The sequence below is a fragment of the Mesoplodon densirostris genome, chromosome 5 (genome assembly GCF_025265405.1).
Source record: "Mesoplodon densirostris isolate mMesDen1 chromosome 5, mMesDen1 primary haplotype, whole genome shotgun sequence".
Lineage (NCBI taxonomy): Eukaryota > Metazoa > Chordata > Mammalia > Artiodactyla > Ziphiidae > Mesoplodon > Mesoplodon densirostris.
This window is the reverse complement of record NC_082665.1, coordinates 49,669,220-49,693,865: the sequence shown is the minus strand read 5'-3', so window position 1 is coordinate 49,693,865 and position 24,646 is coordinate 49,669,220. Positions and strand designations below refer to the sequence as shown.

Here is a 24,646-nt window from a genome sequence, read left to right as displayed (position 1 = left end):
CTAGATTGTGGTGGAATTTTTACTCCTAAATTGGGCATGTTCAGCCTACACAGTAATAGCTAAACGACACAGTTAGGAATTTAAGAGCAAGGTGGGTTTTTTTGTTTTAATAGATTATTTATTTATTTATGGCTGCATTGAGTCTTCGTTGCTGTGTGTGGGCTTTCTCTAGTTGCAGTGAGCAGGGGCTACTCTAAGTTGTAGGGCATGGGCTCTAGGCACGCGGGCTTCAGTAGTTGTGGTGTGTGGGCTCAGTAGTTGTGGCTCACGGGCTTAGTTGCTCCGTGGCATGTGAGATCTTCCTGGACCAGGGATCAAACCTGTGTCCCCTGCATTGGCAGGCGGATTCTTAACCACTGCGCCACCAGGGAAGTCCAAGAGCTAGGTATTTTTTAAAGAGTTCATTTCTTGGGAATAGTGCCTCCTAATGTAAGCCTCTTGGAGAGATGTTAAGCAAGATCATGTAAATAAAATAAGATCTATACAGTTAAATGCAAGCTTTGCTCAGCTGAGGCTATAAGGGCACGGTACAGCCTGCATTGTCTAAAATTTTTGTTACATAGCTACAAGTACTAGGATGTTGCATAGATTTTAGCCAGGTTGATTGCTAAAAGATGCATTTTTCTGTCTGCAGAAAGTAAGCCTTCTTAATGAGTTATTTTCTTGTTAAATTACCCTTCTCCATAATAGACACATTTATTTCATATTGGGGATGCCTTTTGGTTCACCAGTATCTCACCTTTTAACCATTAGCTTATAGCTGAGTTAAAACTACTTAGAACTATCACCTGTATAATCTGCTCTTGCTTCCAGAAAACAAGCTTAAATGAAGAGTACAATTTCTTTTACATAAATGTAGTAAAGAGAGTAGTAATTGTAATTGTTGTTAAGAATAGGCCTGCGGGGCTTCCCTGGTGGTTCAGTGGTTGAGAATCTGCCTGCCAATGCAGGGGACACGGCTTTGAGCCCCGGTCTGGGAAGATTCCACATGCCGTGGAGCAACTGGGCCTGTGAGCCACAATTACTGAGCCTGCGCGTCTGGAGCCTGTGCTCCGCAACAAGAGAGGCCGCGATAGTGAGAGGCCCGTGCACCACGATGAAGTGGCCCCCACTTGCTACAACTAGAGAAAGCCCTCGCACAGAAACGAAGACCCAACACAGCCATAAATAAATAAATAAATAAAAATTTTAAAAAATAGGCTTGCACTTCTTCAAAAAGTAGATCATCTTACGTACCACACTGTGCTAAGTTGCAAGGAAACGATGAACAAGGTACATCCTCTTCAGAAACATGCTTTTTATACATAGGAATAGTATGTGAAGGTAAAATACATCAACACTGCCCCTCACCTCCATTCTAACCAGGGTGATGGAATTAATGATTATTTCTGGTGTTTGTTAAATTCAGGCATTGGTCTAGGTGTTGGGGATAAAACAGTCTCTTTGGAGGACTTGAAAACTGAAAAGATGTGTAAATATACAAGGTAAGCTGGTTGGCTGGCTTTTGCTTAGTAAGATTTTGTTTGGAAAAAACCCTTTTTATTGTAATTTTTAAAAAATATATGAAGAAAAAGGTCATGCAGCTGTGAACAGAGAAAGCTTAAAAGCCAGTCAAAATACCCAATATGAATGCAGAGCTACATGTTCTTACTTTTGAACACAATAAAATGTCCCCTTAAAAGCACTGCTTTTTTTCATCTAAATACCTTAAAATGGAACTGCCCATTCTGATTACCTTTGAGTCCTGAACAGCTTGCAGCTCAGGACAGTATAAACACTAAATACTTGTTCTCACAGGACAGCGAGTTTAGCTTTTCTCAGGAAGACCGCTGGACCACGTGTAAAACATTTTAGTAAAACATTTCTCTGTATTGGCCCAAAGGCACAGAAGAGAATCCTAAGTTTTAGTGGGCTTCTCTGTGCTTTCACGGGGTGTGTTTTGATAGAAACTGATTTGGATGTGTAGGGATTTTGATTAACTTAGCTTCCCTCAGCCATGTCCACAACTTGTTTACTTAAAATCTTAATATACTTACATTAAATTGAGGGGTTTTTTTTGGTGTTAGTTTTCTTTAAAGGTTTATTTTTAATTTTTATTTTTTGGCTGCATCGGGTCTTAGTTGTGGCACGTGGGGATCTTTTGTTGCAGCACGTGGGCTCTTAGTTGTGGTGGTGGGTTTTCTCTAATCTAGTTGTGGTGCACGGACTCTAGTTTGGGCAGGCAGGCTCTAGCTGAGGTGGGCAAGCTCAGTAGTTGTGGCACGCAGGCTTAGGTGCCTGGCGGCATGTGGGATCTTCGTTCCCTGACCAGGGGTCGAATCCGCATCCCCTGCGTTGCAAAGCGGATTCTTACCACTGGACCGCCAGGAAAGTCCCACTTTAAATTTAGTTTTAAAGGAAGTCTATTTCACAGCAAAACTGGTGGTGCTGGCCCAGCACATATACATCCCTTGGAGGGTGGATTTGGAAATCCATTCTGGGTGCCCCACCCCTTAGGAGCAGGGGTGTGTCTCCATCTTCTAATTCCTCCCTCACCCAGCTGTAGTCTGTGGAATGAGTGGCCCTAAGGCCTGGTAGTTCTATCTTTCCTCCGGGCCTGGGAGCTCATGTACCTACAGCTAGGATTTTCAACTGCCTCAACCGGGCCGTTTGGAAATTCCTGCAATCCCCACCCCCAAGTGCTGAGGGACTGAGTGCATCCGCTTTTTTTTGTTGTTGTTTTAATTATTTAATTTATTTAGGTTGCGCTGGGTCTTAGTTGCGGTTCGTGGGCTCCTCTGTTGTGGCATGCAAACTCTTAGTTTGCATGTGGGATCTAGTTCCCTGGCCAGGGATAGAACGCGGATCCCTTGCATTGGAAGTACGGATTCTTAACCACTGCACCACTAGGGAAGTCCCGCATCCTGCTTTTTGAGCCCACTGTTTTCACCATCTGTCCTCACCTATCTCCAAAGGGTCACTACCTCACTCGGTGACTGCAGACTCTAGGCTGGGAGAGGAGAGGGTTGGCCCAGAGTTTTCAGGCTCCAATAAAGCACCGCGCAGTCTGAGCCGCCTCGGCCTTAAGTGCATTCAGTATATGCTGGGTGTAAAATGGAGAATTTTTTCCCCTAAGTTTATGTAAAAATATATGCAAATAAAGCTGTAAGAAAACACTGCTAGCTGCTCTTCCTCACTCCTTGCTAACATGACTACCTTCATAGGTAAAAAATCGTCAATACATAACCTGATCATTCCAGAAAAATGACTATTCCATGGGTAGTTAGGAACCAGCAGTTGCTTAGAAATTACATTAACTCCTATCACGGAGGGATTTAGATTTTATAACACTTAACTGGAAGCTACATTTCCATGTGAAAGGGCTTTCTTTGGTCTTACATCCAGTGGCTAATATTATACTAGGGGCCTCAAAATCTGGCGCTTTTATGTTGGGTGTCTCAAAACGTAGGCGGGGTCAAAAAGACTCCTTTACACCTTGGGGTATCTCCGACGGGATTAACAACTGCCCACCACAGCCTCCTACACGTGCTCAGATCCTGGGAAAGAAGGGAAAACAAAAAGGGAAACTGCCAGGACTTAAGATGTCTGCTCAAAACTGCTTCGATTTCCCAGGAAGGGCCTACCCGCTTCCAAAATGTCCGTCCGCAGTCCTAACATCACTTGGTCGGCTAGATCAAGCCAGAAAGTCATTGCGCTCCAATCAGGGCTTAGCCCCCTCACCCACTGCCCTTGTTTGCGTCACTTCCGGTGGTGCAGCAGCCATTTTGTCAGTCGCCAGCGGATCCCGCGCGCTGGAGAAGTGCAGTTCCTCTTGGTTACCAACTCGTCCGCTCTCCCTCCGCGGTGCGGGCGCCCTCGAAGAGCACTCACCACAGACACAGTCAGGCCTCCCTACAGTGCCGCTACTGCTGTTGCAGCCGCCCGAAACTAGTGCGCTGTCTTCTTCCCTTGCCACTGACAGGCGCCCTCGGGGAGCCGCCGTCAGCGATGTCAAGCGAGGAAAGCTACCAGGCCATCCTGCGCTACCTGACGAACGAGTGCGAGCCGTACGCGCCGGGCACCGAGGGTAATGTCAAGCGTAAAATCCGCAAGGCGGCCGCCTGCTACGTGGTGCGCGACGGAACGCTGTATTACCAGCGGCGGCAGCGGCACCGCAAGACCTTCGCCGAGCTGGAGGTGGTGCTGCAGCCCGAGCGGCGCCGGGGGCTTATCGAGGCTGCGCACCTGGGCCCGGGCGGCACTCACCACACCCAGCATCAGACCTGGCACGACTTGTCCAAGACGTACTGGTGGCGAGGTAAGACCTCACCCGCGGTAAGGGGGAGGGCGGACGGCTTGCTCCCAGAAAAGGCCCGCAGCCGGAGGCGGGCCCCTCTGGGCACCCGCGAGTGTGAGGGTCCGGCACCCTCCTCCCGGTCGCCGCTCGCGGGCCCAGCCTAGCCCGTGCCCGGCGGCGGAGCAGCTGCCAGGCGGAGCCGAGAGGGTGGGGGACGCGAAAGGAGCCGCACTTCCCACAGGAAGGAGGCCAGGGAAGCTGGGGGCGGGCCCTGGCCCGGGGTGGGGCGAAGGGGGCTTCCCCGGGGCCCGGCCCAGCCGCGGGGAGGGGCCGGGACGCGCCGGGTGCGCTGGGCCCGCCTCCTTCGGCGGCGCGGGAGGCGGTGGCTTCTTCCCTTCGCGGACGCTTTTGGGCGGCCGTTGCAGGTGCTGTGTGTGGTGCGTTTTAAAATCCTGTTTGTGCGGATGGTTTCGGAGCGGCGCGGTCCGCCCACAGCCCGGCCGCTTTCTGCAGTGCGTTCCGCTAGGGTGTTGGCCAGCGGGTTTGAGCTTGTGCTGATCCGCTTGCCGGGGTTCCTCTTTGTGCTACAGCGGCGTGAATAAGAAATCATACAGTTGTGTGCAGAAATGATTTCGAGTGACTGTGTGGAAACAGTCATTTGAGGCTAGTTTTTAGGACAAGAATTTTAATAGCAGGTACTCTCAATTCTGGGTATTTTAATATTCTTCCGTTTGCTGTAGTGAAGAGCGATTTGGACACTGTGAGGCACTATGTATGCCCAGAAAAGATGCAGTTTCTGGGATTGTTATGGTCCGGGAGCGTGGCTCTAAAGTTTGACTCCTTGGGAACCAGGTTAGGGAAGGAGAGAAAGGTCCTTCGGGTGTTTTTTTTTTTTTTTTATACCGTCCTCACTCTCCAAAAAGTTGATGAATATTCAAACCGTTCGGTTATAATTAGTAAAAGTTTGCAGGCCTATAGAAGAGGTTTCGTCAGGAACGATTCCGTATGTTCTGCAGAAATTAATTTATGGAACTTAATCTGTGAGTAAGGAAGTTAGACTACTGAATATGAACTTTTCTGGCTAGGTCTTTCTGCTTCTTAAATAATTCTTTAGTGTTTTCAAAAACAGTCCAGCTCTCTATATTCTTCTTTTTTTTTTTTTTTTTTTTTTTTTTTTTTTTGCGGTACACGGGCCTCTCACTGCTGTGGCCTCTCCCGTTGCGGAGCACAGGCTCCAGACGCGCAGGCTCAGCGGCCATGGCTCACGGGCCCAGCCGCTCCGCGGCATGTGGGATCTTCCCGGACCGGGGCACGAACCCGTGTCCCCTGCATCAGCAGGCGGACTCTCAACCACTGCGCCACCAGGGAAGCCCTCTATATTCTTCTTAAAAGCTTTTCCTTATTTTATATTTTAAACCAATATCTGACTTAAATTCCTGTAGCGACATGACTGAAGGGTAAATACGGAGTAGTTGCTGCATTTTGTTAGGATTGATTTGGTCAGACATAGTTTTGTTGAACAAATGTCTCAGGTTTAATATTTTATGACATGTTAAAACGATAATTATAGCTAAATATAATGCGAATCAAGCTTTTACATGCAGGCGTAGTGCTGAGCACTTAATTTTACATAGTGTTTAATCCTCATCCAGCCTTGTAAGATGGCAACATTTATGTCTCTGTTTTACAGATGGGAAAACTGAAAGCACCAGGAGCTGACCTTTGGGATTTCAAACTTTTCTTAACCAGTATTATATGGTGCTAAATGGGCTTAGTGTTTAGAATTTTCTTTCCCTAAATTGATTATCTGTGAGTGATATCTAATCCAGTATTTTGTTTGTTTGATTTTTGTTTTAGTGTGCAGTGTCTTAAAAGACAAAAAAAAAAAAAAAAACCTGAGACTGTGTTGATGTTTTTTTTTTTTTAATGAGAGATACATTTGTGGATAAGTAGACTTTTGAAGTCCTTAAATGTCCAGAACAGCTGTTCTCTAAGTTTGGTACTAAACTCCTGAACAGGGAGGCCGTGAGATCCTTTCAGAGGATCCCCGAAGTCAAAATTATATTCATAATAATACTAAAGCATTATTTGCCTTTTCACTTATTGTATCACAAGTATACAATGGAGTTTTCCAGAGGCTACATGACATGTGATAATATGGCAATAGATTGAATGCATACATGATAATCTGTCTTCTGTTAAACCACACATTAAAAAGACTTGCAAAAATGTAAAGTAGCGCACTTTTCTCACTAATTTTTTTATGTTTTGGTAAATAGTATTTTTCGTATAAATGCTATTTTTGTTAATATGTAATGGGTTTATGATACTATTTTATATCATTATTTTTATTATTTTAATATTTTTTTCATTTAAAATGAGAATTCATAGTCAGTAAGCATCAGAGAAGTTTGCCCTCGATTATTAGCTCTTCATTTTGATGTTTATTACATTAACACTTTGCTCGTTTTACTTGTTTGTTATAGGCCTATTAAAATTTTCAACACTGGGGACTTCCCTGGTGGTTCAGTGGTTAAGACTCCACGCTTCCACAACAAGGGGCATGGGTTCGATCCCTGGTTGGGGAACCAAGATCCCGCATGCTGCTCGGGACTGCCAAAAGGAAGAGAAAAAAAAAAATAACAACGCTGCATAGACAGAAAAATAAACATTCTTGGACCTGGAACTGATAGCTGATAAAACATTTTTAACTATCAGTTTTTAATGTGTCATACACTACAAATGGACCCTTTTTATAATAAACATACTCCAAAGCCCTGTAGATGTTTATCTGGGAACTAATAAGATCTAATCAGCGTAGATGCCAAGAAAAAAATGATTCCAAAGTCAGGGATAGTTTACTGGGATTTATTATTTATGCTGCTTTTTCTAGAATGTTGCCATCATAAGCACTGCCATTATATTCTGGTAATAAAGCAAGTTTGTAGCAACTTCACTTGTTTGAGCACAGTGAAAAACTGGCTCCGTGCCTAAAGTTGACATATAGCAAATTTATTTCAGAACGTAAAATGTTAATAGATAGTCTCACCCTCTCAACCCCTTATTTTATCCTGTATTGTAGTTATATGCTGGAGTTTCGAAATAAATGACTCTCTCCCCTGCCTCAGTCAAATGCTGACTTATGGGGATCTACAATTAATGCAAAATGTGAAGAGAAAATTAAATTAGTAGGAAAAACGATTAAACTAGGAAAATTATGTAGTAGGTTAAATTAGCTACCTGCAGAGGTTCCTACCGTAAGAACTGATTTGTTTTATGGGGATACATTGATGCTGCCGTTATCTAATCTAGAAGAGGAGGATGTAATTTCTGAAAACCCAGCAAGAACTGGGTCTATGTTAATACAGCTATAACTGACCACTTTGTAACCTCTTTGAAGAAAAAAACAAAACAAACAAAAAAATCTGAATGACTAATATGCGTGGAGAAATAGAAATAGGAGCCACTATTCTCTGGGCCTCATCACTGATAGGGAGGGAGGGAGTTTCTTGAACAGCTAACAGGAGCAAATTGTTCAATTTGGCAGATCTCTAGAGTAGGGGTTCTCAACCCTGGACAGTTTTGCCTCCCAGGGAACATCTGACTATGTCTGGAGACAATATTGGTTGTCATAACTGGTGGTGGTGTTTGAGGGGCTGCTCTTGACATCTGGTTAGGTAAAGGTCAGGAATGCTCCTAAACATTCCACAGTGCACAGGACAGGACAGCCTACCCACCCCTCCCTGCCCCACAACAAGAATCATCTGGCTCAAAATGTCGACACTGCTGAGGTTGGGAAACTGCTGCTCTAGAGTGAGAATCTGTTCCTCAAGTTGTTTTATCAGAGGTTGTTTACCCACTAAGTCTATGCTCAGTAAAGAACCTCCTAATGCTAATTTGGTATTTTATGTGGACTTTTTTTTGGGGGGGGGCTGCATTGGGTCTTCATTGCTGCGTGTGAGCTTTCTCTAGTTGCGGCGAGCAGAGGCTTCTTTTGGTTGCAGTGCTCAGGCTTCTCATTGTGGTAGCCTCTCTTGTTGCGGAGCACAGGCTCTAGGCGTGCAGGCTTCAGTAGTTGTGGCACGTGGGCTCAGTAGTTGTAGCACATGGGTTTAGTTGCTCCACAGCATGTGGGATCTTCCTGGACCAGGCCCTTGAACCTGTGTCCCTTGCATTGGCAGGTGGATTCTTAACCACTGCGCCACCAGGGCACGTCCCTACGTGGACGTTTTTATGGAAGTTGACCATTGAGCATCATTTAACGCTTATGTAGTAGTTACCTTGTCTCAGACACTGTTCAAAGTGATTTATAAATATTAACATTTTATCGTTATAACACGCTGTGAAGGTAAGTGCTGTTATCCCCATTTTGGCACAGAGAGGTTAGGTGACTTGGACATGGTCACAAAGCTAGTCAGTGGATTCAAATTTTCCTGCATAAAGTAATTTCTACCCCTTGTGGTAATTACCCACTCTTAAAATAGTAAGTTAACTATGTTTATACATTTACGTCTTTTCAGTGATTAATTTGAGTCAGATTCTTTCAGCTTAATCAGCTCTGGGCAAGCTAAAGAGGTCAGGTTCCTGAATCTGTAAAGCTAGATTTAAGATGGATCCCATCAAAACACTAACGCTAGAGTTAAAGGACTTCTAAAATATGATAGGATGATTTTTTCAGACAGTTGATCGACTGTCATACATTAATATCTTTTTTCTATAAATTTACTTATTTTATTTATTTTTATTTTTGGCTGCGTTGGGTCTTCATTGCTGTGCGCTGGCTTTCTCTAGTTGCAGCGAGCAGGGGCTACTCTTCGTTGCAGTGCGTGGGCTTCTCATTGCAGTGGCTTCTCTTGTTGCGGAGCAAGGGCTCTAGGCACATGGGCTTCAGTAGTTGCGGCACGCGGGCTCAGTAGTCGTGGCTCACAGGCTTAGTTGCTCCGCGGCATGTGGGATCTTCCCGGACCAGGGCTTGAACCCGTGTCCCCTGCATTGGCAGGCAGATTCTTAACCACTGCACCACCAGGGAAGTTCCGAGAATATAATTTTCCGAATTTATTAGTCCAGTGTGTACTTCTTTTAGTAAGTATGGGATATAATACAATTTGATAAATATTGCTTAAATACTATCTGAAGGTTGAAGTGCAAGTAACTTGGTATAATTTATCATCTTGAAGCTTTTCAGGAATTTTCTATATACCTCTGTATCATTTTAGCTAATTAACAGTGTTTTCATTTGCATTTTACTTGGGGATTGTCGGGGAAGAAGTTTCTGTCACAGGGATGGATAAATGTGTTCCTGGGTAAGTAGCATAGTATCCTGAAAGTCACATGACTTCTGGAGGCCCACTTATGCAGTTTACTAGATGTGACTTTGGACAGGTTACCTCTTAGGGCTTCATTCTCCTTGTCTGTAGAATGGGAATTAATTGGTCCTCCCTTACAAGTATGATGGAGAGGGGAGAGTGTGTGTAAAGTGTTCCTCCCTGCTTCCTACCCCATCCCAACATGTTGAGTTGAAAGTTGAAATTCAAAATAGGGTTTTATGAATGGCTTGTGTATAATCAACTTTTGATAGATTGTGTATACTGTTATTTAATAAAACTCTAAAAGCTCATAGCTTTCAAAGACAAGAGATATATTTTACACTCATTACAAGTTTTGGTTGTGGTCCTTTTCAGGTTGCAGATTGGCTCCACCTGTTTTTTTCATCTACATTTCAAGGTAGAAGACAGTATCCATCTGGAACATGCTGCTCTTTGACAGAGGGGACACAAGTCAGGGAACCGATGGGAAACATTGCTTCTTAAAGCTTCTAGTGACACATGGCATCCATCATATTCATTCATATTCCATTGACCAAAGCTAATTGCATGGTGAAGCCTGATGTTAGTAGGGTGGAGAGTTATTAACGTGAACCACATTATTATATTACTGTTTATGAAAGTCAAAAACAGTTACATATTGGCAATTTCATATAGTTCCTATTGCATGAGTGAGTTGAAACTCACATGGAGATGGATGGTGCTACATAATCGTACAGTGAGTAAATGAATAAGAGTGAACAACAAAACAGTCTACCTCGGCGTGGAGACAAATTGTCATTATAACATATCTTTGGAAAAAAAAGTATCTTAAATTCTAAATAATTCACTCTACATACTTTATGGGCATGTGTGTGTCTGTATACATGCACTTGAATATACATTAGTATACACAGATTAAATAATGAACAGTATAATCTTCGGTTTTCACATGAGAGCAGTATTAAATTTAACTAGTTAATTTTTGTTTCATTGTAGGTATATTAAAGCAAGTCAAAGATTACATTAAACAGTGTAGCAAATGCCAGGAGAAACTAGATCGATCCCGTCCTATATCAGATACTTCAGAAATGTTGGAAGAATTGGGACTAGACCTTGAATCTGGAGAAGAAAGTAATGAATCAGAGGATGACCTGAGCAACTTTACTTCGCCTCCAACTACAGCTTCCAAGCCTGCAAAAAAGAAGCCAGTATCCAAACATGAACTTGTATTTGTAAGTGGAACCTTCCATTCAGCTTAACATTTGTAACTAGTGTGTTAGTATTTATAGTCTTAACTGAATTTTTTCTTAAACCACTAAAACTGCTTCCCTTTTGGCACTGTCACTGTCATGTTGTTATATGCCCTGAAAGTTTGCTAATACTGCCTCTTCCTTAATTATAAGTATTCCTGTTGTTTCTTCTCATCAGAATGTAACTTGTTGATTTGTTGTTAATTACTCCTCCTCTCTTCTTCTTTTTTTTTTTTTTTTTTGTGGTACGTGGGCCTCTCACTGTCGCGGCCTCTCCCGTTGCGGAGCGCAGGCTCAGTGGCCATGGCTCACGGGCCTAGCCACTCCGTGGCATGTGGGATCCTCCCGGACTGGGACACGAACCCGTGTCCCCTGCATTGGCAGGCAGACTCTCAACCACTGCACCACCAGGGAAGCCCCCTCTCTTCTTTTTAGTAGTATATTGGTACAGGTAGACAGAATACATTTCTGGAAGCAGTCTCTGGGTCATGCAGCAAGGTAAAATTAAGCTGACTAGGTCTTTGCTTTTGGCCTGCATTAGTTTCTTATATCATCAAATAAATTTCTGACTAATAAGAGGAGGCAGCAAGAAGTGAGATACAGATTTTCATTGGGTCAAGTAGAATGAACATAGCAGAAGATAGTGAGAACAATGTATCTTTTTATTTAAATACATAGGTAATAAAGAATATCAGGTTATTCATATTAGTGGAATCTTTTACAAGGGAATAATGTGTCTTGTTTTAAATTCTGTTAAGGGTAAAAATACAGATAATATGTAATGCAACTCTTGGTCTCAAACTTATTTTGATAGGTTGACACCAAAGGAGTGGTGAAACGTTCTTCTCCAAAACATTGTCAGGCTGTCTTAAAACAGCTGAACGAACAGAGACTCTCTAACCAGTTCTGTGATGTTACTTTGTTAATTGAAGGAGAAGAGTACAAAGCTCATAAATCTGTTCTGTCAGCTAATAGCGAATATTTTCGAGATCTTTTTATTGAGAAAGGAGCCGTTTCCAGTCATGAGGCAGTGGTGGATCTTTCTGGTAAGAATTTTCTGATATTCTTGTTTTGGTTAATAAGTATATACTGGAAGAGGGGTGTGTATATCTTACAAACTCAGGTTTTATGCTCAAGTGAGAGAAGCCCACTTACAGAAACAGACTAAGCTGAACTGTAAGGTCCTTCCTTTTAGTAGGGTTTCCAAGATAGAGTTATGAAAAGGCTGTCATTTCCTATCACTACCCATTAGGGGAGACGATTGTGTCAGTAGTAGAATTTCTGGGATTTACACTGTTAAAAACAGTTTGAGAGAAATCCATAACTGCACCAGTGTTATTACACTAAGTAAATATATTACTTTAAAATTGACTGCCTGAACCTTATGTTGTGCAACATGAAGTTGTAGAGCACTTCTGTAGGTCTGTTGGTTTTCATTTTTTAAGATTAATAATCATCATTCATTAAATTCAATAATCAAATTGTCAATATAGAATAATCAGAATTCCAGGTGTGGTTTTTTGGTTTCTTTGGGGCTGCTGCTGTAGCTGTTATTATTGTAAATGAATAATTTGACTTTCTTTTGGCCTCACTAGAATTTATGTATTGGCTTAGGAGTCAACAAATGAAAATTTAGGAAGCATTAAAATAGGTAACCTTATTTATACATTTCCTCATAATATTAATTTGCTATAACTCTTGAATTACTGACACCACTGTGTGAAATGTCATTTCCCCTTTCTTAAACAAAAAAATGACTTTATCCAGATATATAAATACTTAACCTAGTTAACCACTGATGCTTTTCTACCTTATACTGTTAAAACTCACCTTCTCTGGAAAGACAAATTCATATATTTTTCCTTAACAGTAGCTATATGTTTAACTACTAAAAAATATTTCTCAAGCATCCATTGTGTGCAAGGAACTGGCCCGGGGTATGGGGATACAGTGGTGAACAAAAACTTTTACAGAGCATAGAGTTGCATTACATTCTAGATTCGTGATATTTACTTTGGTGACTCAGAGGAGAAAATACATCTTATTCTGGGCCATCTGAATAATAAAATCTATCACAAGTGTAGTCTTGATGTGTTAGCTTTGGAATTTTTTCCTTATCTTTCATGCATCTTTTATGCATCTGAAGCAGAAAGAAGAGTGTGTTGCTCTTTTCCAGTTTCTCAGCAGCTTATAATAGCAAATGAAATGTCTGCCCCAAAATAATTGCAGCACAGCATTCTATTATTCCAACAAAATATCTCATTTATTCATTCCATATGCTTATTTTTATATATTCAGCAAATATGGTGTAAACCAATAGCAGGTGAAGTAGACATTGTTAAAAAGTTTTGTTTGATGTTTAAATATTTAGTAGATAGACTAATTGTAAAATATGTGTAATGTATAAAAAAATGATAAAATGTACATCTGTTTTCTAATTACCTACTTGAATGGTTGTTGAATTCATCAGTGTTTTCCTTTATGTTGTTTATGCTTTAAAAACAAATTGTTCCCTACTCAGTCGTAAAGATATTTTCATATACTGCCTTATAGTTTTTCTTTCATATTTAACTTTTAATCTATTTGGAATTTTTTTTTTGATGGTGTGAGATAGGTGTTTGATTTCATTTTTTCCCATTTTGTTTCAGAACCATTTAGTGAAAACTCCCTTCTCTTCCTACCCATCGGCCATGCAAATTCTCTTAAAAAACACATTTTCACATCTTTGGTACTGATTATAGGCTTTTTTCCAGTCTGTTGGTTGTCTCTTCCCACACTATTATTGCTTGGTCTTAATGACCTTAGCTTTATAATAATGAAAGTCTCCCACCTTAATTATTCAGGTGGGTCTTAGTTATTCATAACTCTTTGCTGTTCCATATAAACTATTAAAGCAGCTTGTCTGCTTCCACAAAAAGAAGAAAAATGTATTTTGTTAGGGATTACATCGAATTAATAAAGTTTTAGAGGTTTTTCCATAGAAGTCTCACACATCTTTTGTTAGATTATTCTAAGGTAGTTTATACTTTTTGATACTATTATAATTTTTTTCTTAAAATTATATTATTTCTGATTTATTTTTGGTAACTGTTGATTCTATATACAGTAGTACTGTATATAGAATCAACAAAGTAGTACTGTATATAGAGTACTGTATATAGTAGTACTGTATATAGAATCAACAAAGAATCTATAGATAAATGTCTGAATGACTACGAGTCATTCAGACATTTATCTATACTCTTTGAAATTTTCCATATAAAACAAATATTCAGTATATTCTTATATTACCTGCTAATAGTAATGTTTTTTTTCCTACCTTTCCAGTCCTTATATTTTGAACTTTTTTCTTCTCACTTTACAGTGCTGTTTAGGACTTCAAAAAAAACCCCAGCAGTTAAATAGAGGTAGTGATAGAGGGTTCACTTATTCCCATGGTAAAGAAAGACATTTTTTCTTTTTTAACCATGAAGTATATTATTTGGTGAATGTTTTAAATAGATAACCCTTTACCCCCTTTAACATTAAGGAAATTCCCTCTGAAATAGGTGTGGACTTACCACGTACTTTTTCTGTATCCGTTGAGACCATCTTTATTTTTTTCATTCTGTTAATGTGGGAAATTACATTAGTTTACTAATGTTAACTCAATTTTCATTCCTAAGATAAATCCAGTTTAGTCATAATATATCATCTTTTGTACAAACTGCTGTGTTTGGTTTAGAATGCTAATATTGTTAGACTGTTTCCAAGTGTATTCATGAGTAATTTTCCTTTTTCACACTGTTTCTGTCATGTTTTGATATCAGAGTTGGTTTAGTCTTATAGATTGTGTATTCCCTCCAATTTTTTACATGCACTGAAGTAGTTACTATGAGATTAGAATTATTTGTTTCTTGAATATTTGGTAGAATGATGGCTAAAATTGACTGGACTTTTGGGGGAAGATTTTTAGCTACTAATTAGACAAGTTTAATGGTTAGGGAATTATTCTGTAGGTTTTCTATTTCATCTTGAGTAATTTATAGAAAGTTTTGCCATAATATGTCTATTTCATCTAAATTTTCAAGTTTCTTGGCACAATTTTTTTTTTTTTTTTTTTTTTTGGTCGGTGCCACGCGACCTGCGGGATCTTAGTTCCCCGACCACGGACTGAACCTGGACCCTCGGCAGTGAAAGCGCAGAGTCCTAACCACTGGACTGCCAAGGAATTCCAGCACAAAATTTTTAATATTCTCTTCTAAATGCCTCCAGTGACTGTAGATTTGTCTCTTTCATTCCTTGTCCCTTCTCTCTCATTTCTGAATTTTTTTAACCAGAGGTTTACTGACTTTTTTAAAAAAAGAAGTCGGCAGACTATAGCTTGTAGGCCAAATCTGGCCCACTGCCTGCTTTTGTAAATAAAGTTTTATTGGGAGACAGCCACACCCATGTATTTACATATTGTCTGTGGCAGCTTTTGCACTTACAAGGGCAGAACTGAATAGTTGCTACATAAACTAATGACCCACAAAACCTAAAATATTTGCTTATCTTGCTCTTTACAGAAAAACTTTCCTAAGCCCTATGCCAAAGCATAACTTTTTAAATGTTAAAAACCTAACTTTTGGGGCTTCCCTGGTGGCGCAGTGGTTGAGAGTCTGCCTGCCGATGCAGGGGACATGGGTTCGTGCCCCGGTCCGGGAGGATCCCACGTGCCGCGGAGTGGCTGGGCCTGTGAGCCATGGCCACTGAGCCTGTGCGTCCGGAGCCTGTGCCTTGCGGTGGGAGAGGCCACAGCAGTGAGAGGCCCACGTACCACAAAAAAAAACCCCTAACTTTTATGCAAATACTATAGTACAAGGTTTTATATGATTAATTTAGGAAACCAATAAGATGTTAAAACTGCTTCTAATAGAATTCTGAAGAAAAGAATTGTATATATTGTCTTTCAACCAGAGGAATGAATTTGCTCAAAATGAATTTGCTAATAGATGGGTTAATACCCTATAGAGAAATGAACTGTAAGTTTTGGAATTATCTTTCCTACCCTGATAGAAAAGGCTTCTTAATCTTTCACATTTCATTTGCATTTGCAATTACTTTTCTGTAAGTTAATTTTTAGAGTTGTAAAATAATCTAGTCAATAGCAGTCAATCAGTGTGCCTGCTCAACACTACTTTTTAAATTTTAATTAATTAATTAATTTATTTATTTATTTTGGCTGCGTTGGGTCTGTTGCTGCGCGTGGGCTTTCTCTAGTTGCAGAGAGCAGGGGCTACTCTTCGTTGCAGTGCACGGGCTTCTCATTGCAGTGGTTTCTCGTTGTGGAGCACGGGCTCTAGGCACGCAGGCTTCAGTAGCTGTGGCACGTGGGCTCAGCAGTTGTGGCACATGGGCTCTAGAGCACAGGTTCAGTAGTTGTGGCACACGGGCTTAGTTGCTCCACGGCATTTGGGATCTTCCCGGACCAGGGCTTGAACCCGTGTCCCCTGCATTGGCAGGCGGGTTCTTAACCACTGTGCCACCAGGGAAGTCCCTCAACACTACTCTTAAAGAACACATGACTACAAGGATATATTATACAGCACAGAAAGTATAGCCAATATTTTATAGTAACTATAAATGGAGTATAACCTTTAAAAATTGTGGAACACTATGTTGTATACCTGAAAGTTATATAATACTATACGTACACTGTACCTCGATAAACAAAAACCCAATATTTTTTCCTGATAACCAAATTTTTCATTATTGAAGTAGAGTTGGTTTACAATATTGTGTTAATTTCCGCTGTACAGCAAAATGATTCAGTTATACATATATATACATTGTTTCTTAATCTTTTCCATTATGGTTTATTACTGGATATTGAATATAGTACCCTGTGCTATGCAGTAGGACCTTGCTGTTATCCATTCTATATATAATAGTTTGCATCTGCTAACCCCAAACTCCCACTCCATCCCTCCGCCACTCCCCCTCCGTGTTGGCAACTACAAGTCTGTTCTCTATGTCTGTGAGTCTTTCTGTTCCGTAGACAAGTTCATTTGTGTCATATTTTAGATTCCACATAAAACTGATATCATGTGGTATTGTCTTTCTCTGTTTGACTTACTTCACTTAGTATGATAATCTCTGGGTCCATCCACATTGCTGCAAATGGCATTATTTCATTCTTTTTTATGGCTGAGTAATATTCCATATTCTATAGTATATATGTACCACATCTTTATGTATTCATCTGTCAGTGAACATTTAGATTGTTTCCATGTCTTGGCTATTGTAAATAGTGCTGCTGTGATCATAGGGGTGCGTGTATCTTTTTGAATTATAGTTTTGTCTGGATATATGCCCAGGAGTGGGATTGCTGGGTCATATGGCAGCTCTATTTTTAGTTTTTTGAGGAACCTCCATACTATTTTCCATAGTGGCTGGACCAATTTACATTCTCACCAACAGTGTAGGAGGGTTCCCTTTTCTCCACACCCTCTTCAGCATTTGTTATTTGTAGACTTTTTGGTGGTGGGCGGGGGGTGGCACTGCATGGCTTGCAGGATCTTAGTTCCCTGACCAGGAATCGAACCAGCAGTCCTCAGCAGTGAAAGCACAGAGTCATAAGCACTGGACCGCCGGGGAATTCCCATTTTTAAACTTTTTAATGATGGCCATTCTGACCAGTGTGAGGTGGTACCTCATTGTAGTTTTAATTTTCACTTCTCTAGTAATTAGCAATGATGAGCATCCTTTCTTTTTTAAAAATATTTATTTATTTATTTATTTGGCTGTGCCAGGTCTTAGTTGCAGCATGCAGGATTTTTAGTTGCACCATACAAACTTTTAGTTGCAGCATGTGGAATCTAGTTGCCCAACCAGGGCTCAAACCCAGGCCCTCTGCATTGGGAGTGTGGAGTTCCAGCTACTGGACCACCAGGGAAGTCCCTTGAGCATTTTTTCATAAACCTATTGGCCATCTTTGTGTCTTCTTTGCAGAAATGTCTATTTAGTTCTTCTGCCCATTTTTTGATTGGGTTGTTTGCTTTTGTTGTTGTTGAATTGTATGAGCTGTTTGTATATTTTGGAGATTAAGCACTTGTCGGTCACATCTCTTGCAAATATTTTCTCCCATTCCATAGATTGTCTTTTCATTTTGTTTATGGTTTGCTTTGCTATGCAAAAGCTTGTAAGGTTAAGTCTCATTTGTTTATTTTTGCTTTTATGTCTATTGCCTTGGGAGACTAACCTAAGAAAACATTGGTACAATTTATGTCAGTATATTTGGCCTATGTTCTTCTCTAGGAATTTTAGGGTGTCATGTCTTTTTTTTTTTTTAATAAATTTATTTATTTATTTTTGGCTGCATTGAGTCTTCGTTGCTACGTGTGGGCTTTCTCGAGTTGTGGCGAGCTGAGGCTACCCTTCGTTGTGGTGTGCGGGCTTCTCATTGCAGTGGCTTCTCTTGTTGTGGATCACAGGTTCTAGGCACGCGGGCTTCAGTAGTTGTGGCACGCAGGCTCAAATAGTTGTGGCTCGCAGGTTCTAGAGTGCAGGCTCGGTAGTTGTGGCTCATGGGCTTAGTTGCTCCGCAGCATGTGGCATCTTCCCAGACCAGGGATCAAACCCGTGTTCCCTGCATTGGCAGGCGGATTCTTAACCACTGTGCCACCAGGAAAGTCCCGCCCCTTTTATTTTGATTAAAATGTTTTCCTGAGTGTGTGTATGTGTACATAAAAAGGCTAGGAGTAAAAACAAAATACCAAAATTATCTTGGGGCAGTAGGATTATGAGTGATTTTTTTTATCTTCTTATTTTCTTTTGTGTTTTATAGCATTCTACAATAAACATTTGACTTGTATCTTTGGGAAAAAATGGTTTTTGATATTTAAAGTTACTTGGAGCAGTGTTATTCCTTTCATGGAAAATTTTTCTTATGACTTCAACCTAGAAATTAAAAAGGTACTAGGTTAAAGACCAAAATACATTATTTTGTTGGTATCTGTTGTTGTTTTTTTAAGAAATATTCTTTCTTACCTCAACCTTATTTAACCCGGCTTCATAATTTGTAGCAGTATTAATATGACTTTAGCCTGCTTGATTATCAGCTTTGCTAGGAATGGCTGAATTAGCTATGATGGTCATGTTGATGTGTAGTCTCCCCACCTTTAAACCTGAATCCTAATAGATCTCACAGTTTAAGGTTTCCCTGTATGCTTGTTACTTGTTTATCCACTATTTGCCTATGTAAAAGGACCACATTTTATGTATCTTGAGTCAAAACTGAAAAACACAGCAAACATGAGTTTTTTGGTTTTCGGGGTTTTCTGGCCATGCTGCATGTCTTGCGGGATCTTAGTTCCCTCACTGGGGATTGAACCCGTTCCCCCTGCAGCAGAAGCGCAGAGTCCTAACCACTGAGCCAGCAGGGAATTCCCAAACATGAGTTTTTAAAAGGTTGCCTTGGCTCCCTGTATTTTAGTAAAAGATCTCTTAAGATAAATTATTATATGAGAAAAGCAAGGCACAGAAAAGTATGTGTAGTATAGCACCTACAATAAGAAGGAGGCATAAGAGTATTTATTTGACTGTATGAAGACTCTAAAAATATGTACAAATTCTTAATCATTCTGGTTATGGAGATGGAGTTGGACTTATCACTGTGTAATCTTCTGATTTTTGAATCATGTGAATTTTAAAAATGGGTTTCGAAAGTGAAGTACTGAGAACTTAGAAATAAACTGATCTTATTTTCTCACATAAAATGAGAACCTAATATCTCATGTGTATAGTAATCGTCTTATTCCTTAGAACAAAGATAAGCAAACTATAACCCAAAGGCCGCCAGTCCTCCTTCCCCTCCCTTTTTCTGAATAAAGTTGTATTGCACCACAGCCATGCCCATTTGTATACATATTATAATATATGGCTTCTCTTTCCAGCTACAATGGCAGAATTAAGTAGTTGCAACAGACACTTTATGGCCTGCAATCTTTATTATCTAATTCTATACAGAAAAATTTTGCTGACCCTCTGCTGTAGACCTTGTTTTAAAGTTTTTAATACTAGAACCCTCTGTTCACAATCAAATTTTTATATGGACTTCTATTATTAAAATATACAGCTATACTTACTGCAGTGAGGTTAGGGGACAGGTTGGTTGAACCCTGCCTACTCACCTGCCTCCCTCTCTTTTTTTACCCTCCATTCTCCAGCAGATGATTCTTGAGGGGAATTTGAGGAACCCCCGGGGTTCTAAGGAGTACAGTTTGAAAATGACTGCCTTACAACAACTCTTTGAGGCAGTAAGTGTGATATTATTTTCTATTTTAGGTATTGAGAGACTCGGCTCATAGAAGTTAGTTAGTCAAGGCTTAATAAGCAACCAACTCAAAACAAATCCAGGATATTTAATTGCAGAATAAATGGTCATATTTGCCTTTATATTCTATTTTATATTGTCATAATCATACAGTAATTGTTTCTACAAGGTGTTTTAGTGGTGATTTGACTTTTTTGTCTTTCATCTTTCTTGTTTCGCATAGGCTTTTGTAAGGCAAGCTTCCTTCCTTTACTGGAATTTGCCTATACTTCTGTGCTAAGTTTTGACTTCTGTAGCATGGCTGATGTAGCCATCTTGGCTCGTCATCTTTTCATGTCAGAAGTTTTAGAAATCTGTGAAAGTGTACATAAACTAATGGAAGAGAAGCAGCTAACAGTATATAAGAAGGGTGAGGTACAAACAGTTACATCTACACAGGACTTACCAGAACAAAATGGAGGTGCAGCACCTCCTGTGGCTAACAACGAGGGAACTACAACAACTGTATCCACTGAACTTGGGGATTGTGAAATTGTACTGCTGGTGAATGGAGAATTGCCAGAGCAGAATGGAGAGCTAGGACAACAGCCTGAGCCCCAGGTTTCTTCACAGACCGAAGCTGCTCTGTCACCTGTAGGCTGTGTAACTGATTCCCATCCTGAAATGGAGTCTGTTGATTTAGTAACAAAAAACAGCCAGACAGAACTAGAAACTTTAAACAGCAGAGAAGATGGCACAGTCTCTGATACTCATCCTAAGCTTTCAAAAGAGAATGTAATCAGTAGCTCTCCAGAAAACAGTAATATGGGAAATGATACAGCAACAGAGGATATCTGTGCTGAAGATATTTCAGAGCATAGGCAGAACCTTGGCCAGTCTTTAAAAGATGAGGAAAATCTAGTTGAACCGACAGCACAGACAGACCATAGTCCCGATGATGATGATACTTACAGAAGCAGGCTTCGGCAGCGTTCTGTTAACGAAGGGGGATATATCCGACTACACAAAGGAATGGAGAAGAAGCTGCAGAAACGGAAAGCCATTCCCAAGTCAGCAGTTCAACAGGTATGATGAAAAAAGAGTTTACCTTTGTAGTTTTAGCTTTAAGTTGAAAGCATTCTGCAGTTAAACTTATGGTGATAATTATCTTGGGGGGAAGGGGGAGTGGATGCAGGAAAGCAATTTAATGTTTTAAATACCAATATTAAGATAATGTGAATTTGAGATAATTAATTTATTTAGATTGTGTTTTCTGTTCTTTAATTAGGTGGCTCAGAAATTAGTTCAAAGAGGAAAAAAGATGAAACAACCAAAAAGGGATGCTAAAGAGAATACCGAAGAAGAAGCATCCCATAAATGTGGGGAATGTGGAATGGTTTTTCAGAGACGATATGCTCTTATAAAGCACATACTGAAACATGAAAGAGCTAGAGATTACAAGTGTCCAGTAAGTATCTGGAAAGCTAATTATAGATGGCTATAACTTCATTATAAATAGAATCCAATTTACTGCTTCATTATTATCCTGCCATTTGTGTGCTCTCTTCTCTCTGTCTCCCTTATATTGCCGTAAGAGTTATCTTCTGATTTGTACATGTCATGTTCTTGCCAAAAAATGTTTACCTCTTCTGCTTCTTGATACCCTAGTAAGACAAAAGTAAAACGATCTTTTTAAAAAGCTCATAGAAAGACAAAAAGAACAGGAGACCTTAGCAACCAAATTCTGGATTCTGATAAATAGATGGAGTGTTTTTTGTTTGTTTGTTGGCTGCACTGTGCGGCATGCGGTATCTTAGTTCCCCGACCAGGGATAGAACCCGTACCCCCCTGCAGTGGAAACACAGGGTCTTAGCCACTGGACTGCCAGGGAAGTCCCTAGATAGAGTCATTGATTCAGCAGATTTGAAAGGGCTCATTCCCAGGCTTTCAGTGTGGAAAGCTAAGAATCAATCCAAATTGTATTGCAGAACTACCAAAAGGCTCAGAAATTAATGGTACTAGCTACCTTGAAAGTAGAGATGCGTCTGGTTGTTAGAAAGTCTTTTTTTTTTTAAATTTATTTATTTTTGGCTGTGTTGGGTCTTCATTGCTGTACGTGGGCTTTCTCTGGTTGGGGCTAGCGGGAGCTACTCTTCGTTGTGGTGCACCGGCTTCTCACTGCAGTGGCTTCTCTTGTTGCAGAGCATGGGCTCTAGGTGCGCGGACTTCAGTAGTTGTGGCGCACGGGCTTCAGTAGTTGTGGCTTGCAGGCTCTAGAGTGCAGGCTCGGTAGTTGTGGCACACGGACTTAGTTGCTCCACAGCATGTGGGATCTTCCTGGACCAGGGCTCGAACCTGAGTCCCCTGCATTGGCAGGCGGACTCTTAACCACTTTGCCACAAGGGAAGTCCCTAGAAAGTCTTTTTAAGCAGTAAGTAAATCACTACCACCATGCCTTCAGCCAAAGATCCATCTTCTACTCTCTGAAAAAAATAAAACCCACACCTGCTCTAGAGAACACTGTGAATAATGAGGGTGAATGTACTATATACCAAACAAGGGAATGTAAAAGCATATATACTGAATATTGAATCCTTTCAAGCTCTCTTTCCCTACTCAAGTTCCAGAATGTTGACAACCAAACCCTTAATCTTAAAATAGGAGGATTTCTTAAAGGTGAGAAATCCAAAGTCTGAAAACAAAAGATCTAAAGATACTGCTCATTAAAGCCTGTGGTTGACAGTTTACTCCTCTGCTTACACACAAGTTCCAATCAGTTTTTAAATGTCTTATTTTGAAATGTGACTAGACATCAGGTATACAGACTCACAAATATTTCATGCAAAAAAACAACTTTGAGGAATCCAATACTATGCAGTTAGAAGAAAACTCAAACCACCCCCCCACACACACAACCCAAACCACAAACTATGATTTATGTTAGAGCTAAATAAAAAAATTACATCAATAAAACAATAACCATGTACTGTGTTTTTAAAAGGACACATCAAGAGAACAGAAGAGTTTTTCTTAGGAATAAAATACATAATAACACATATAAAAATATCAGAAAAGTTAGGAAATACAATTGACTAAATCACTCAGAAAATAAAGCAAAAGACAAGGTAAAAATGGGAGTGAAAGAAATTTTAGAGGATTGGTCTAGGTTGTCTTCTAATACCCAGATAATTCCAAACAGCATGGAGAGAAAGAAATCATTAATGCAGTGAAAAAAAATTTGAGAACTTGAAAATAGAAGTTTCCTTGTTAAAAGGGTGCGTTGAATGTCCAGAATCATGGGTGAAAATAAATCTATACCAAGATATATTATGAAATTTCAGAATCAAGGTACAAAGAAAATCTTATAAATTACAAGAGAGAAAGGATAAGGGTCAGAATAGAATAGCTTCAGGCCTTTCAGCAGCAACAGTGGAAGTTAGAAGACAAAGGCACAATATCTTTAATATTATAAAAGGAAATGATTTCTAACTTGGAATCAGTAATCAAACTATATTTATGATGGTAGAATAAGAACAGTTTCAGACATGCAAGGTCTGCAAAGTTTTACCTCCCAAACTCCCTTTCTCAGGAAGCTGTCGGCAGAGGCATTCCTCTAAAATGAGCAAGACATGGGAAACGGGAAACATGGGGTCCAATCTGTAGAGTCCAAGCGTGGGAAACAACCACCCAAGTCTGGAACACCAACATAGTGCTTTGACAGCGATCTCCCACAAGGTGATGTGTTTTAAACCTTCTCTCAATAGACAGTTGAGAGAAAGGTTTGATGATGAATTAGCAGTAAATACAAAGAGAAATAAAACAAAAGGAAATGAAAGGAAAGAGAATCATACTGTCTGTATGGTCCCGCTGTAATAACATGTACGTCATCCAAATAATGTAAGCACTGAAATTTATCTCATCAAAATGATCATAAAGCTGTATTGAGAAAGTATGGTAATGGGAAGGGTCATGTACGTGTAGAGAGTGGAGAGGTAAAGGAGGGAGTCACTTCCTATTATTCATATTACTCAGAATTACAGAGATAATCATTAAGAAAGAGTCAAAAAAGTAGAGATAGTGAACCAAGAGGCCAGTTTTATTTACTAAAAAAAAATTTTGTAGATCATGACTATATATAACTCTGATTTTAAAATAAAGAACAGAAGCTTTCAGGAATACTCAGCAAGTACAGGGTAAAACCCAAGGACTGTCACAGTTTTATCTTCCTACTTTTTCCAGCCCCTATTTTTGCTCTTCCTAACAACTATTAGTACTCATATAATAATAGTATTCTTGTCTTTGTCTGTATCTTACCATTCCTTCAAGACCCAGCCTCGGTGATGACACCTTTTCTTATACTCTGATTATTCCCTCTTCTTAAGTATTGATCTCTCACCTATTTACATATAAATCCTGTTTTTGTGGTTAGATTATAAATCTTTGCAGAGTAGAGGCTGGGTCTGTGCCTTTCATTTCTATAGTGTGGTGCCTAGCATATTGTCTTTTACATAGTATATATGTTTATTGAGTGATACAATTG

The 24,646-nt window shown here is 40.1% G+C and overlaps 1 protein-coding gene across 1 annotated transcript in view; it reads left to right on the top strand.

The window, feature by feature from the left end:
- The first annotated feature begins 3,760 nt into the window (after positions 1-3,760).
- Positions 3,761-24,646, top strand: part of ZBTB11 (zinc finger and BTB domain containing 11) — a 28,981-nt gene continuing 8,095 nt past the window's right edge. The window contains exons 1-5 of the mRNA XM_060098727.1: positions 3,761-4,297; positions 10,579-10,814; positions 11,647-11,878; positions 20,351-21,192; positions 21,395-21,574. Of these exons, the coding sequence (XP_059954710.1) occupies positions 3,988-4,297; positions 10,579-10,814; positions 11,647-11,878; positions 20,351-21,192; positions 21,395-21,574 (1,800 nt within the window). The 5' untranslated portion in view covers positions 3,761-3,987. The remainder of the gene's footprint in view (positions 4,298-10,578; positions 10,815-11,646; positions 11,879-20,350; positions 21,193-21,394; positions 21,575-24,646) is intronic.